The following is a 17298-nucleotide window of genomic DNA, read 5'->3' as shown; positions in this document are numbered from 1 at the left end:
TGTCCGTACGAATTAAAATTATTACCGGTATTAATTCTATTTAATACCGGCATTAATTCTCAGCCAATCACCATACAGCTTCATATGCCAGTATTAAACAAATTAAAGAACGGTATTAATTCTAATATATGCGGACATAAAAAGCATTTATGTCCTTCATAAATACATTTTAATTCATACGGACATTAAATCAGCAATTATTTCCCGTATGGCCTACCATAATCGTGTTAAGTCTATATCCGCCCATTGACAATTTCACAGTGTATCATAATACATTCATCAATTTTTTGGGTGTTTATCCTTTCAGAGCAGAATTGACCACCTATGAAAGAAAAGTCGATAAATTCTCCTTGTTCAAATTACGTCAGAAGACAAAATTCCTCTCTACATTGATATAAAATTCAATCTGATTGGTCAAAATTTCGGCTCGTGAGTATCAGTATCCAATGACAGGACATGTAAGATATTGCCATGAGCTTTCTTTCTGTTCCCTATTACTTTGTACACAATTGAATCGCAAGTACTAAAATCATGCTACAAATCTTTTGTCTAATTACACCATATATCAAACGCACATATCTCGCGGTAGACGTTTTACTATACTACTATAGAATTAAAGTAAAGAACACGTTCAGTGAACATTATATTCAAAATACCTTTCAATACGTTCAAAACTTATGACTAAAGCAGTTCGTCTTTGAGTTTTATTGCAGTGCTGGTTTTCGCACAGTCAATTTTTAAGGAAGGGGTTCTACACCTACCTGTTCTAATAGTTCAACACAAAGTTTCATATTTAGGTAAATTTGAAATAGGTTTGTGTATTTCTATTAATTTGTCGGAAGTCTATAACTCTATAAGCATATTTTTTACCAAATTGGCTTCTTATATATATGTACCCGTATTTTCAGTGTCAGTATTTTCATAGCTCAGCGACACAAACCCCTAAGCAAGTAATAGAATATCCCGTATTTTTCGTCACAACAAGCTCATCCCACGAATTGCCTATCGGAGAGTGAATAAACCGTATACAGGGCTGATTTCTCTGGTGAAACCGAAGCGTTTCATGGTAAGTGAAGGAATTGTTATGATTCTAAGTGTACTGGAAATAAATTTATAATTCTTCAACATTTATTTCAAAAGCTGCAAACTAAATTTAGCACCATTTTACATAAGCATCAGTCATTTTATCAAATTTCTCAAAGGGGGAGATGAACCCCAGGATGACATAGCAATCATAACCTCCACTGACCTCCCCGCCCATAGTGGTTAAGAGGTCCTTGTTTGCAGCAGTGTTATAAGAAAACATGGATGGCATGGAAAACTATGGATATATGTGTAAAATTGTGTAAAATATGGAAATGTGTTCATTAGTCACTTTTATTTTAAATGGTCGGTCTGAATTTCCCCAATAAACAAAAATGTTCAACCCGACAATTGGCCACTCTCGCCCGACGGCATAAGAAAGTGATGGCGGTATGCGTATACACGCCAATGAGATAAATGCACTACTGTAATTTAACATTTTTCATAGGCGTTTTTTTTTTAAATGTGATGTGTGATCGGTTTTGCAGCAGTCTATGGGCGGTAGGAAGGGATTTTTAATTTTTTTTTTTTTTTTGGGGGGGGGGGAAATCAAACTGAAGTTCGTCCTTTTTATCCCTGACCCCTCACATTCACAACTGCCCGACTCATCTTAGATGACTCTCATGTACGTACTGGCCTTCTGTCAATTAGTTTAGTTTAGAGAGGCCAAGGATCAGGAAGCCGCGGCATTAGCTTATTTTGAGACCCTTTTTGTGTTAGATCGTGGATGAACTATTTGAAGCCTTTTCTTTTTTCGATAAGTGTTCAGAGGATAACGAGGCAGGGGTGTGAATTCGCTCCCATTCGTGCTCCCAGGACTGCCATTTAACGTCCCCATCCGACGGACGAGAGTGTATGCCCCAGCATCTGACCACTTTCTCAAATACTGAGGTAGGCAAAGGCAACCCATTCGACATCACTGCGCAGTGCAGCCATGACGAACAAAGTTGTTTCGAAAACAAGTGAAGAACAGAAACAAACCTCATTGACAAAGTTCACAAACTAGAAATACGAAATCCACGGAAGACTTCGCACATCACCACTGCACTCCAGCGATTTTTGAATAGGTCTAGAGAATCTGGCTCCTGGCTGAATTTTGATCCTGGAACCTAAGGATTGTGAGGGAGACACTCTAACCGCTGAACCAAGCCTTTGCAGGTCAATTGAAGGTCAATTGTCATGCCCACTTACAATCGGCGTACCCTGTAGATGAAAGAGAATTAACAGCTCTCTCAGATGATATCAGAACCTTCCCCGTCCTCCTCCCCATACACCACACACACACACACACATACACACACATACATGCAATACAAGAGAGAGAGACTGCAGATGAGGAACTTTGAACTAAACAATTAACATGGGGTTAATCAAACACAAACAACCCAAACCACCAACTGAGTTAAAACTATTGTAGATAGGCCTGTTTCATATAAATTCATATTAATTTGTCTAGATTAGTGCAACACAAGGATCAGAGACTATGGTACAGATTATCCTAAGTATCCAATGGACAATAGAACCAATAAGTTCTCTCTCGAGCATCACTAAATTTGACCGTTCTTGATAAAACAACATGTTGCGTACATCTTCTTGAAATGTTATAAACTATTATAAAATATTCATGATTACCGTATGCAATTACTCTCCCACCCACCAACACAACTCTGGTCAAGCAACTGCCCATTTATATTGTTGTCCCAGCCGCGTATTGAAATCGAAATACTAAGTTAATGAACCAGGGTCAGCACGACGTCTCAGATTTTGAAACTTGTTCCCCTTCAGCCCATATGCATGTATGAGTGCTTCTGTAACTTGAACTATGGCAGTGGGGAGTGAATGTGTTACTATCCACTGAATTACGCGGTGACTTGATTCAGGTTTACACGATTGAGTATGATTTTGACAATTTATCTTTAACTGACCTTTTCATGTTTGCTAATAGTAGTTGAACCAGGGGTCATTGTCTTAAACTCCAGAAGTTACACAGTAGGATTAATATTCGGCATAACTAATAAGGTTGTGAATGAGTTGAACGGTTTGCCTGAGAATGTTGTACTTTCAAGTAGCGTGAATGAGTAATCGGGTCTGACTTTTATTGTGTCTCGAGTTATTTACTCTCCTATAGGGTCCTTGATGGGGACTTGAGTATCCCTTCTGATCCCTTTTTTCTTTCTACTAAATTAAACTAAAGCTAAAAAGCGATATGAACAAGTAACCTCAGGGGCCGGGAAAGCAGGTCCCCTCACACTGAACTATTAAAACCATATAATTGGAGGCAAACAGCTGGCGTCGCATTTTGCTGTCGGTTTTTGTTCGGTATACTTACTCGTCTTTTAATTGAGAACTTGCAGTTTCGTTTAACGAGATGATATCCGGGGAGTGGATGGCAATACGATTGAGGAGGTGACTTAATTTTGAAAGGATACTGTTGATATTTAGGTGAAGGAACTTCACCGAAGGAGAGAGTGAGCCTGAGTGGGCGACTGCGCACCTGTGCGCTCCTGTGCGTTCCTGTGCGCTCCTTTGCGTTCCTGTGCGCTCCTGTGTTCTCCTGTGCGCTCCTCCGGCTCCTGTGCGCTCATGTGCGCTCATGTGCGCTCCTGTGTTCTCCTGTGCGCTCCTGTTCGCTCCTGTGCGCTTCTCCGGCTCCTGTGCGCTCCTGTGCGCTCCCGTGCACTCCTGTGCGTCCCTGTGCGCTCCTGTGTGCTACTGTGCACTCCTGTGCGCTCCTGTGCGCTCCTGTGCTCTCCTGTGCGCCCCTGTGCGCTCCTGTGCGCTCTTGTGCGTTCCTGTGCGCTCCTGTGCGTTCCTGTGCGCTCCTGTGCGCTCCTTTGCGCTCCTTTGCGCTCCTGTGCGCTCATGTGCGCTCCTGTGCGTTCCTGTGGTCTCATGTGCGCTCATGTGCGCTTCTGTGCGCTCCTGTGTGCTCCTGTGCACTCCCGTGCACTCCTGTGCGCTCCTGTGCGTTCCTGTGCACTCCTGTGCGCTCCTGTGTGCTCCTGTGCACTCCTGTGCGCTTCTGTGCGCTCCTGTGCGTTCCTGTGCGCTCCTGTACGCTCCTGGACTGAGGTGGCCCCCTGTGTGCCTCAGTACACTGTGGTGTACCAGCTTAGCACGCCATGGACTGAGGTGGCCCCCTGTGTGCCTCAGTACACTGTGGTGTACCATGTTAGCACGCACTGGACTGAGGTGGCCCCCCTGTGTGCCTCAGTACTGTGGTGTACCACTTAGCACGCCCTGGACTGAGGTGGCCCCCTGTGTGCCTCAGTACACTGTGGTGTACCAGCTTAGCACGCACTGGACTGAGGTGGCCCCCCTGTGTGTCTCAGTACACTGTGGTGTACCCAGGCGCGTAGCCAAGGGGGGGGCGAAGGGGGCAGCCGCCCCCCCCCCCCCTTGAGCATATTTTTAAAAATTTTTTTTTAATGTTTTTATGATATCGCCAGTGTTTTCAAGAGAGAAAATGCTAAGATGCAACTAACAAGGCCTGGGAAGTGCCATTTCCAGCGATCTAGGAGGCACTTCCATCCAAAATTTTCTTGTACGCTTCGCGCCAATCATGGTGGCGCTACGCTTAGATAGTTTGCAATGCCGAATCTACAGTTTCGCCCCTCCCTTGGCAAATTCCTGGCTACGCGCCTGGGTGTACCTTACGGCACGCAGGGACGTAGCTAATGCCTGATGATGGGGGGGGGGGATGGGTTTGGAGCCAGAAAACTCCGACTGCTTCCTTGTACCCCCCCCCCCATCCTCCATTTCGCGCTATGCGTCAACGATTCACTCAGTGTCAGTCAGACACCCCATCTTTCACGACTGCACTTTTCAACTTTTTTCGATACATTTGTACCACTGGCCCTCACTTCACAAACTTATTAATCACTCTGGTTAAGCAAGTAAGCAACTGAGTATAAGTTATCTGCTTGGAGGCTACATAGACTCCTTACTACAAATGCTATGTTATTATAACAAAGGGGACACCTTTTTTTTCAACAAATTATATTCGACGACATAGTGAATTGGTTCCCGGACAATTCCCCCCTGGACGATTTCCTCCCGGACTATTACCCCCCGGACGATTCCCCCTCGGACAATTCCCACCCGGACAATTCCCAACCCTGACATTTGCCCCCCGGACAATTTCCACCCGGACAATTCCCAACCCTGACAATTGCCCCCCGGACAATTACCACTCCGGACAATTCCCACCCATGACAATTGCCCCCCGGACAATTTCCCCCCGGACAATTTCCCCCCGGACAATTTCCCCCCGGACAATTTCCCCCCGGACAATTTCCCCCCGGACAATCCCCTTCCTCGGAAATTTCGACGATTGATTGACAGCCGATGTAGGCGGGGTTAAGACTATTATTCCAGTAAAATTGGTGGTGTGCAACAGGAGATTTCAGTTTTGGTTTCGATGACAATCGTAACTTATGCATTCATGCGGGCGGAGAGTGTGTGTGTGTGTGTATGTGACGCCCTTAGCTCGTAAACACGATAACTCAACAATAGCAAGTTGGATTGAAGTCATACTTGGTACATAGATGCGTCATACTGAGTAGAAGAACCCTGTTGATTTTGGTGCTCATCTCAATAATACTAATGAGGTCACAGGGTCAAATTTAAAATTTTCAGAATTGAATCATACTTTGTGTGAGGTGTTGGTATATAGCGGGTACATGATAATGTATGTTCAATGTGATATTATGCACATTTATTAGGGGGGCAGGGCTTGAGTTGATTTTTGATAAAAATAGCTTTTAAACATGGTAAGTTAACATATAGTAGGTAGGTCCACAGTCAGTGAAAGAACCTTGATCAATGTAATCTCAATCGGCAAGGAATCACAATATGCCCACTGGCTTTTTGGTTTATATTTTAAGAAGTATCATCAGAATAAATTTAAACTCTTTAAAATAGTATACTAAAGATTCGCCACTTCGTCAGACCGTTATGACCTCTTGTAAGAGCAGTGGCATTGTTAGGTAAAAGCTAAAGGTAATTTTGTTTTTGTTTTTTTTAGAAAACCGCTAATTCTTTTGAAATTGGTTGCTCATCACTTGTGTTTTGTTATTTTCGCCATTTACATCGCTTGTTTTGACTGACAAGAATTTGCAGTCTTTTGTTTTGCGTTATTTATGCTTTAATTCTTGAAAGTTTTAGAAGTCGTTTTGCTCGTAAAACAACTCAACCATAAACGATCCACGACTCTGTCCCAATTTTTTTATGTCTCATGTGTCTACAATCCCCGCCAAAATGACGGGACAACAGTACCATGAATACAGTGCATGCATATTGGCTGTCTTTAGAACTCCCCACCCCCTCAATCAATGTAGGGGTATAGTAGCTATAATGCATAACAACAGTCTAGAGCTTCGTGATTCCTTGTCTTTGGATTTGAAGCCAGATATAATTGTTTACCTAGCTCTGTTGCCTTCAGGTGACCTTGACCTTAACCAAAAACAATAAGAATCATCTACTCACTATGGGTAATCCACCACCGAAGTATGAGAATGATCTGAACTTGCGTAATCCACTTAGAGTGGTTACAACCGGCGACACAGACACACACTTACATGCACGCATGCACATCTTCCGCCTCTGGCAAGGAATCAAAAAGTGGTTCTGAGCAATTTTCATCGAAACTACATTTGGCCACGCCCCTCAAAAATATTAATGAGATGCAGTAGGGTTCTAACCTACACATGCACCCACACCTCCCACCAATGCCACCAAAATAAGTTTGAACAAAATCGGACAGACGGTTGCCGAGATAGTAGCATTTAAAGAAATTTTTCGAAGCCCCGCCAAGTCATGAATTTTAATGATATTGGCACCACAAACAATAGGGACCACCTTGACTCACTATTCCCAAGTATGGGAATGAAATCAAACTTTGCGTCATTGACTTAGCCTGATTACGAGCAATTTTCAACGAAATTACATTTGGCTCCGCCCCTCATGAATATCAATGAGATGCGATAAGGTGTTAACATACGCATGTACCCCACCTCCTACCAATGCTACCAAACAAGTTTGAACAAATCATCCATTTGGTTGCCGAGATACGGAGTCCGTCCACTTTTTAATATATATTAATGAGATTGGCACCAACAACGATAGGGACCATCTACTCACTATATGTATCCCACCCACCAAGTATGAGACCGATCGGATCTGCATCGTTCAGTTATCGTGATTACAAGCCGGCGTCACAGACAGACACACGCACACACATGCGTGAATGCATATATTCCTGTTGCCTCTGGCAAGGCATAAAAAAGATTCAAATAAAAGCCTCTACCCGGAAACAAATGCAGCTAAAGTGCGCGCGAAGTGCGCAGAAAATGTTAAGGTTATCTAGCTAACATGCATGTGCAAGGAGTAATTAATTCTCACAGCATCAATGCAGCTTGTGCGCGCGAAGCGCACCAAATCTCTTTTTCCAAAAAGTTACCAAATTGACGCCCAAAATATTATCATTGTTTTAGTAAAGCTATAGAATACACAATGCACGCGAAACAAGAAAGTGTTTTGGTACTTTGTCTCCTAAACTACAGTCGTTTTGCTATTTAAGCTTTTCAATTCAACGGTGTTCGTATGTTTTCTACATTGCAAAATTATTACATTGGTAGCGTGACAGGTCTCAGATCAGATTCAGATCTCTATGTAAGTAGACCAAAGTAAACCCGTATCTCACTCCTTTATGTTGAAAAAATTAAGCGAAAGTCAGTCTCTACAGGGCAGACATGGTTTACACACAGAAAGCGGAAATAAATAAATATATCACTAATGCACGAGAATCTCGCACAAAGATACGCGTGGTTCGTATCTTTAACCAGGGAGTTGTTATGGAAACAACTCCCTGCTTTAACTTCGTGAATATTTTTTCTCAAGTGAGTTGGACCTGTTGGTTATGCTAATATAAAATAATATCGTTCACACGCACAGTTTTTATTGGTACTTAGCGTTATAAAATCGTCCCAATTGGGTCCCCCCTATTGACAATTTTCTTTGGGCTATTGTCAGGGGGAAATTGTCCGGGGGGGAATAGTCCGGGGGGAAATTGTCCGGGAGGGTTATTGACCGGGGGGTAATTGTCCGGGGGGAAGTCGTCCGTGATGGGAATTGTCCGGGGGGGAATTGTCTGGGGTGGGAACTGTCCGGGGTGGGAATTGTCTGGGTGGGAATTGTCAGGGGGGTAATTGTCCAGGGGGGAGTTGTCTGGGGGGTAATTGTCCGGGGGGTAATCGTCCAGGGGGGAGTTGTCCGGTCACCAGTGAATTACCCAAAAACTACAGTCCTTTTGGCGTTCCATAGTAGACGACTTTGACAAGTCTACGTTCCTATGGTTTAGTGAAGCTACAGTATAGGCTACCCGTGACCCCGGAATTGGTAAATATTTACTTTTATTATTCATATCGTGTTTTTACCACTAGGGGTTCTTTGGATGTTTTATGAGCTTCAATTGTGTCCAATTTAAGAGCATATAATAGCATAAATTTGTAAACACGATCTAGGCTATTGGATGTAAAAACACTTGAGAGGTCAGAAAGAATACAAATATGTTGTTCGCGGAACTGGTTCACGCAAAAATAATTAGCCTCAATGCTTTTGTCAGCCCAAATGTTATTTTGTTAACTTGTGAAAGGGATGTTTTGCAAAACCCATCCTTATATCATACAGTATTATTAGTTTAGTTCAGGCTTACTAAACATTTGAACATTTAGTCGTACTGGTATACTCTAGAGTCATATGGGATATCCGTACCAATTGTCAGAGATGTGTCTTTTATTGTGGCCATCAAATTTGAGCATGAATTTAAAGGGGAAAGAAGTATCTCTTAGATTATTCAGTAGGTTACAAGATTTGTCTAAAATCAATTCATTCATGGAAGTGCACAGATCAATAAACATCACAGGGTGGACGGTAACAAGTATGGGTCAAACTTATTTGACCCGGTACTAGCCTAGGTATCCAGTCAAAACGTCCCTTTACCAAAACGTCCCCGCTTTTTTTCAGACCAAAACGTCCCCGCTTTTTACCAAAACGACCCCGCAGTCAAAACGTCCCCGTGAGTCAAAACGTCCCCGCTTTTATAATCAGTTGGAATGCAAGTGTGGATGTTTTTAGTTCAAATCAAAGAGTAAGGATAAGTAAGTTTAGGTTGAAAACACAGTTTTTAGGAGTGGGAAGTGCCGGCTATGAGGGAGGAAACATTTTTGAGTATAATTTTCTGAGGTAAGATACTAGAAAAGGGAATGCAAGAGGGCTGTAGGGTTATAGGATTTTTTTAAACACGAGTTGGTTTCTGAATGAATGAATTTATACGATATTGAGGGAAGGGAATATAAAAGAATTTTTGTTTTGTTTATGTACAACAAGTTACTTTTGGAATATGCGAGATGGGCTGGATGAAAGTGATATATATTTTCCTACAGCACATACGTTTATTTTTTTCTGAAGACACTTTATATTTTTGATTTTCGTGATTGTTTGCCTATTTTGCTACCCTTTTCCAGAATTTTTTCTGCCTTCTTATTTTTTGATGGTATAGAAGGGGGACTACGGCTAAAGCCCCAGCCCCCTTTCCCGTCTCTGCCCTAAACGATATATAGTCCTTCATGATTTATTTAGCGCCTGTAATCCTGTAATCCAACTTGCATGCCGATAACTTAGCCAAATAATAACTTAAAATTAATATATATTAACAACTGTAAATGAATGTATTAGACGGGGACGTTTTGACTTACGGGGACGTTTTGACCAACGGGGACGTTTTGACCAAAAGCGGGGACGTTTTGGTACGGGGACGTTTTGGTAAAGGGACGTTTTGACTGGTAAGCCTAGCCTAGGCCTATAGCCTATTATTACTATTTGTATACATTGTTCCAAATTATAAATGTTGATCAACTTTTACCCATTTCTCTTTTTCTCTCTCAGGACATGAATATTTAGTATTTACATGAGAATAAAATTCCTACCCTACTGTTAAAAGGTGTTCGAGGAATAAAAACAAATTTTGTTCAAATAGCTCTCAGAAGATGTTTATAAATCAACTGAGAACAAAGTAAGACATGTTGCAGTCACTATTATCAGCAGCCAGAAAGGTTAAAAGTGAGTCTGAATGGCGGGATCTTTTCCAGAAGAACGCAGACCAGATTCCTAGAGTGAATGAACAGCATGATGATGCTGAAGAATCCACTACATGTTACCAGCTAACTGTCAATACTATTGAAGCAATACATAAACCTGTGGTAAGTATTATAGTGTACAACTATTTCTTTCTTTTGTCCTCTTTCCTTTATGTTTGTTAAAAATTCTGTAACTGTCTAGATAGTTCTTTTCTGCCACACTGTCCCTAATGAGCAACTTTATAATCTGACATCACATTCGATTGTAACATATTAACAGCCAACAATGTTATTTCAGGATTAGAGTACAGTACATGCAGGCTTCACAATCTGGGATATTGCTAAAATGCAAAATTGATTTTGCTATTTGCCAGAAGAGAAATGATGCCCTGTCATTATTCTGCAAGTTCAAATTATTTTTTGCCTTTTGCAACAATTCAAGAAAAATGGAAGTTGAAATTTGTTTTTAGCCTGTAAATTTATCATGCACTGACAATTTTTAGCAAGCAGCTAAAATTGTGAAATTCTAGGCCTGATGTGCATGTATATAGACCATGGCCCAATCACTTAGAATATAGCTTACAAGTGGTAGCATATCAGGTGGAAACATGCGCTTCCATGCCTGTTGTATATATTTTACGGTAGCTATCACTTTCATTAATAAAATATATATAGGTTTCAAAGCTTTCAAGCTTTCATTCTAAAATATGGAATTCTTAGATCTGCATCACAATGGGGGAATTTTGATGGCAAAAAAAGGAGAAATCAAACCACAAACAAGAGAATGTCAGATAATGTCATGTATAAAAGATGTTTCCCAAAAGTCTTTCAAACTGCTGGAACAAAAGTAAATTCCAGTGAAGTCCATTTGGGCTGTAGCCTGTATTTGAGAATTTGAGCAGATTGTTTTAAAAATGCATAAAACCAATAAAAAGCTTGATATTTTACGACGGTTTACGGGACAGATTACAGTATGTGTGAATGCATACACATGTATACAGTATAAATGATGTATATATACTGTACTGTAGCATGTACACAGCTTTTCCCTATTGCAGGGGTCAGTAAACAAACAGTGACATCATTTGTTTACCACTTTCCCCTGTGAGCAGATGTCTAGCCACTTTTCTTGCAACATTTATTTGATTACTGGGGTAATGTTCATACCACTATAGATGCAAAGAATATTTCAGAAAATTTACATCTTTATTGTCATATAAACAATCTTTTGAAATTGTAGCAGGCTCATCCTTTCAATAATTTTTCTGTTATGGCCTGTTGTATTAGAGAGCTGTTTATCCTTGCTTCTCAAAAGTTTCCTATATTTTCTGTATTGTGCAGAAGGTTTGTTTTTTTATGGAGCTTGTGCACTACACCTCCCACGATGTCATACAAACAAAATGTGTATTACGAGAAAAGTTTTAGTTTGACCATTTCTCAGCAGATCTACTTTTTATTTTGTCCTATGAGTATTCCAAATAATATTATGAACAGTCACTGCTGTATATGTCGTTAGTGGTTTGGCCTTTCAAGATACAGCACTTGTATACTGTACATGTGCATATAGATCTACCCAAGAGAAAAAAATTGTTGCAAGCCAGGGATGTACATACAAACAATTTGATAATTAATACATATTGTTGTAACAGCATGAGTAGAAGACCTTGTAAATTATGTAAACTTGGATCTCAACGTAGACTGCTGTAGTGTACAGTGCTGTAAGTGTGAATTGATACTTATGAGCAGGAATTGTTTTATGTTAGGGCTTCCATTGTACGGTACATGCCAAGTATATAATTAACATAATCGAAGTTTTCTGTGATTTCTTTGAAATTAAAAGTTAAAGCCAAAATATTGCTGGCAAGTACAGGGTTATATATTCAGTAATGGTCATTGGAAAGTTGTTACATCACATGATAAACCAAAATAATACTTAAAAAAAAAACTGAGCCTAGATAGAAGATGCAAGAACTGTACTGCTGTACACAGACCTGTGCATGGTATAGATTAGTTTGATTCCTACTGTTAACCTTTGGACCAGAAGAATAAAGTTAATACAGTTTTAGAAATTTCAGGTTTCATTTTGTTATCGTGCAGCCGTGTCAAGTTGACAACTCGACATGTATACTGTAGATAGTAATAGACTAATAGTGGTAGATGGTATTTAAATAGCTGTACTGCTTGACTACTTCTATCAGATAGATGTTAGTGTGTGACCGTATTGTATTAATGTGCATCATACATCCTGTACCAGGGATGTGCCCAGGATTTCCTGAGTGCTGGGTATACTGATCGCCGTCCTGGGCGAGGGGTCAAAGGGGAGGGGGCTGTTTCGGTTTTTGAAGGTGCTCAGATGCCAAATGCTGGCACTTGTGTAGCTTTTTAAGCACAAATACAAGTACTAGTTTTGCTAACAATTTACATTTTTTAATTTTTTTTTTAGTGAAATATATTACGTACCTGGTAAAAGTTATTAGTTTGTTTCAAAGAGATATTACAAGGGACCGATTGAGAGCCGTAAGTAATGTTTCTCGCATGCGTAACTGATGCATTATTAGCCTGTATAATTTTGGCATACGTAGGCTAGGCTCAATTTATGTTGAATATATTGTTAGGAATGTTAGGGATTTTAGTTGAAAATAGTGCTGGGCGGGATTCACGATTTTTAAGACAGTGCTGGGCGGTAATTTTTGGTGCTGGCTGGGCCGCCCAGCGTGGTCACATCCCTGCTGTACTCAGGGTCATGGACTCATGGTACGACAATGCAACAGCATTATATTTGGATTGACTTTAGACAGAAATTTAGTTGTGATATGTCGTGACTTCAAAAGATAAAACAAGATTTTTGAGTGTTCTTAATGTTTTAATAGCTCTTCCAGTTTTTTTCCAAGATAGATCAGCTTTAAAATACCTGTACTGGCTTTACCTCTGGAATTTTCCTTTAAGTTTAAATTTATTACTACATGTTGGCCTTTTAGGGCAGGCCTAAAATGGTCATACTCCGATGTAAATTCAATAACTTGGCCAAAATACTGTATGTTTAAGTTCTTCATATTTATCAGAGCAAACTCAAAGCAGACTAACAGAGCAAACAAAATTTGTATAAATTGATTGTATTAAACTCTTATTTCAGTTACTGGGAGACCATCAAATTCTTAAGGTTTCCTTTAGATTCAGTTTTGTGTTGCATCTGAGGAACTGACCCAATGGACTGTGTACATATTAGACCAAGTTAGTCTAGCAGCTTTAATTGATTTGAGCTTCCTGAAGTTCTTTAGAGCCATTTCTGAAATTTAAATATTTTTACATGATGCTTGCATGCCGGCATGAATGGCTCTTGCCTTAGAATGCCAGCCCCCGAACTTTGTACAATTGCGGCATTTAATGTACCTGTAGTCTATAACAAATTGCTCATTTATGGAAACTTGAAAGACAAGGGACCGTTAGGTATAAATTTAGTGTACGAAGTATACAATACTTTGCGTGACCATTATTGCACATTTACAGTATGCACATTCTGTCTTTACTAATAAACAAAATGTGCTAACTACAAGTTAGGGATGCGAAGGGGTGTGCATACAGCTAAAGTGTAGGATTTTCCACTCATTACGTAACGTACCAAAATGTGATTTATTTCTTACGTTGTTTCTAATATGAATGGAGGACGATACCAACAAGCTGATATCATTTTTGGGGCAGATTTTGATTTGAAAGAATAGGGATTTTTCAAGTTTTGTTCAAAGTGTTGAACACTTACGGCAAATGAGCTATTTGTCCGTCAGACAACCTAAGCAGGGGTTTGGTCATCCCAGATGATTGGACGACCGTTTAATTTGAGCCCCTGACAAGTGTAAGGTTGTTTTCTTGGTAGAGATACAGTAAGTGTGGATAGATATTACATGCACAGACCAGTGTAAGGTTTCTGTTGTAGAGAGTTACTGCACATGGAGGTCAAAGTGTAAGTGATCTACTGGGACTTAGAGGTTGGAAAAGTATGTTATTATGTTGATGGCTTGTAAATAGAAACTGTTAGTCATCTTTCTGGGAAGTGTGATATATAGGACAGGTATATTTTTTATGTTTCTGCTTGTAAATAGAAACTACTAGTAATCTTTCTGGGAAATCTGATATGTAGGAAAGGTATATTATTCTGTATCGTCTAGTAAATAGAAACTGCTAGTAATCTTTCTGGGAAGTGTGAGATGTAGGAGGAATTCCTGTCTGTGCTAATAGCCAAGACATTGTAACGGTGACCCTAGGGAAAGGGGATGGGGACAGATCTGTCTAAAATACTCGAGCTGTTAAACAAACTCCATACAAGCACTATCCTTGTATCGTGCAAGTATCCAATAAGTATGCAGGCACCATTCATAGGTACCATACAAGCACCATCCAAGCACCATCCACTTGGCACCATTGGTGTATCCAATCAACATGCAGTCACCATCCAAGCACCAACCAGACGTCATACTAGTACCACACAAACCACTTGCCAGCATCATACAAACCTCTTGTAAAACATATTGAGCACTCATCATGCAAACACCATCCATACACCATACTTTTAGCTACCATGGTGACTATGCAAGTGCCACAAACCACCATAGTTCACTGTGGCTCTCAAAGTGGCAAATTATACCATTGTCAGAAAACTTAAAATGTTCATTCTTTCCAGCATTAACAGTAAGTACAGGGCTTCTACGATTCATGTTTATTGACCTTACATACAGTATTGCTTTGTATTTTTATTATTAATTATTAATTGATTTCTCTACATATGACAGTTGACTTCATTGCTCAGATTTTAAAGCAATTTGGATTGATATCGGATTTTAAGAATATTGCCGACCCACGTCTGAGCTCTACATTATCTCAAGTCTTAAATTTTCTACTTGCAGTCCACTAAAAAGAACAGCCTCTTTCCTTGCATGTTTACTTACACAAAAATACTGTTAGTTTAAATTGACCATGCAATTACCCTTTGAACATCGGAGGTTCATTCAAGTGGTTGCATGATTACCATTGTCTTTAGTACACTACCTGTATATGTACTCAAGGTTCTAGCAAGCACGGAAACAGACGATAGGAAAATAACAGAATTGAGGATCTTGTGATTCTGTATATATCACGATAGATATGATTTACAGTGCATTAAAAATTGATCAAAGATATGGTGTGGAAATTATACCATCCTGGCAGCCTTGTTGTTTATATGATGCATAAAAGAATATTGCTTGAAAGTCATTACAATTAATAAGAGAAAAACATATGTTTTTGACAATTAATTTTCCACTGAGAAGCTGTCATCATCAAATTTTTCTGAAAGGAGCATTCCCCAAAATAAAAATTATTTAAAGGGGAACAATGAGATGGAACTCAGGTGCACTGCACACTACCATTTTGATGATTAGACTACAACATATCAACTTTAAATTTCTGTCATAACTCATCTTTTCATAGGTGATCCTTAAGTCAGACTCTAAGATATTTTAATTTTGAAATCTTTGATATGATAAACAATTTTGAGAGGGGAGGGCTGGGGGTGGGGATGGGGGTGGAAAGGAATGAAGAAACACAAAAATTGGAAAGCTGGGTTCATTGCTCTTCCTTAGACCGGTGTAAATGTCTTCAGGTATCCTACAAGGAAAACACATTTAATGTGCAGGTACTGTAGCACAAGTTCAGTTCAAACTTTGATTAATTTTTCAATACAGTGAAAAGAAAAAAATTGTAAATTTCGTCTATACTATGGTATATACAAAACTTTGCCTTATCATAGTACTGTCCATGGATGTTTTTATCAAGCATTAAATTTAATATTAAAAGATATTGCTGTGACCTTAAAGAAATATTTCAAGCATAAATTTGCGTAATATGTACTTGTTGTATATAGGCCTTACTACTGTATTATTTTTACTATTGTGATATTGTAGCATATATACATAACAGTTAACTGTGTGTTAAGTACAGTAGGGCAGCCTACTGTCTTTTAACTGCCTGTCAGTACTTTTCAAACAGTAGTTATTTTAAAATGAAAAGTTCATTCTTAAAAAATTTAAATTGTTGTAAATTGTTATTAAATCTTAGGAAAGAAAAGTTCTTTTGAAAGTTTAAAATAAAAGTTATAAATAAATAGTCTTTAATACCAGTAACCTCCATAGTTTAGTGTTCTTTGGTTTTACTATTCAGTATTAAAAAACCTCGCAACTTTCTGCACTGAAAGTCATCTAAGATTGACACTAATTTAGCACTGTCTTTTATAAATATCACTGCACTATTGATCTGACATTAAATATATACGTATTCACCACTAACAATTTATTCTCTAATTCCACAAAACCCAAAAGAACAAAAAAGAGGGAAAAAACAAAGGAAAGAGAATTAAGAAAAAAAAAATTTATCAGAAACTTTATGTTCTTATCATTTATAAGCTATCAGATAAAGTCTATTTTTAAAGATAACAAAGTTAATATATGATACTAACCTGCACATTAGATGTTCTTTGGTGTGATTTAGCACAGTACTAAACCTAACCCTAACTCTCTTTAACCGCCCTGTACACTAGATCAATCTAAAAATGTTATCGCCCCTGAAAACTTGGTGACGTATCAGTTTGCATTATTGATCCTATTCCAATTTATTTCTCTAGTGCTCGATAAAAAAAAAAATAATACTAATAATAAAACTTGAGCTAAAGAAGAACCTTCTATATTTCATCGTTTAATAAAGGACTGATAACCATCAAAAGGTAAAGCCACAATTAAGTACATATCACTGTTCAGCTGTCTCTTAGCAACAGATGCTATATGATATTGACATAGTCTGCCACACAGCTTAGGCTAGGCTAGATCTATCCATCAAGTATTGATTACGCAGTGTCAAAGGCAGGACTTGAACCCAGTGCAGTTGAATTCCAATGTCGTGCCTCATTCAGCAAACTCCGCTTCTTGTGAAGAGCTCATAACACGTTTTCAGGCTTCTAAATTAATACCGCCCGCCCGCCTGGTGGAAAAACCACGGCAGAGGATTGAGATACAGTATGCCATGTCTATTGACTCACCAGAGAATTAAATGAAGC

General features: G+C 39.4%; 1 protein-coding gene and 1 long non-coding RNA gene across 3 annotated transcripts in view; one reads left to right on the top strand and one right to left on the bottom strand.

Annotated features, from left to right (window-relative positions):
• Positions 1–713: 713 nt before the first annotated feature.
• The window catches only part of LOC139976154 (nephrocystin-4-like), a 55912-nt gene continuing 39327 nt past the window's right edge, over positions 714–17298 (top strand). Inside the window, exons 1-2 of one of the 2 annotated variants that reach the window (XM_071984627.1) lie at positions 714–1066; positions 10030–10343. In XM_071984627.1, coding sequence (XP_071840728.1) covers positions 10164–10343 — 180 coding nt within the window. In that variant the 5' untranslated portion in view covers positions 714–1066; positions 10030–10163. Of the gene's footprint in view, positions 1067–8366; positions 8482–10029; positions 10344–17298 lie in introns of those variants that run through there. The other variant, XM_071984626.1, reaches the window with a different exon arrangement.
• Positions 1624–16908, bottom strand: LOC139976160 (uncharacterized). The gene is made up of 2 exons (XR_011796016.1): positions 16705–16908; positions 1624–2286 (listed from the first exon to the last, which is right to left on the bottom strand). It is a non-coding gene; the product is annotated as an uncharacterized lncRNA (long non-coding RNA).

The sequence above is a fragment of the Apostichopus japonicus genome, chromosome 11 (assembly GCF_037975245.1).
Source record: "Apostichopus japonicus isolate 1M-3 chromosome 11, ASM3797524v1, whole genome shotgun sequence".
In the NCBI taxonomy this organism is placed as follows: Eukaryota; Metazoa; Echinodermata; class Holothuroidea; order Aspidochirotida; family Stichopodidae; genus Apostichopus; species Apostichopus japonicus.
Note: the sequence above shows the minus strand (reverse complement) of the source record. Positions and strands in the feature narration are given on the sequence as shown.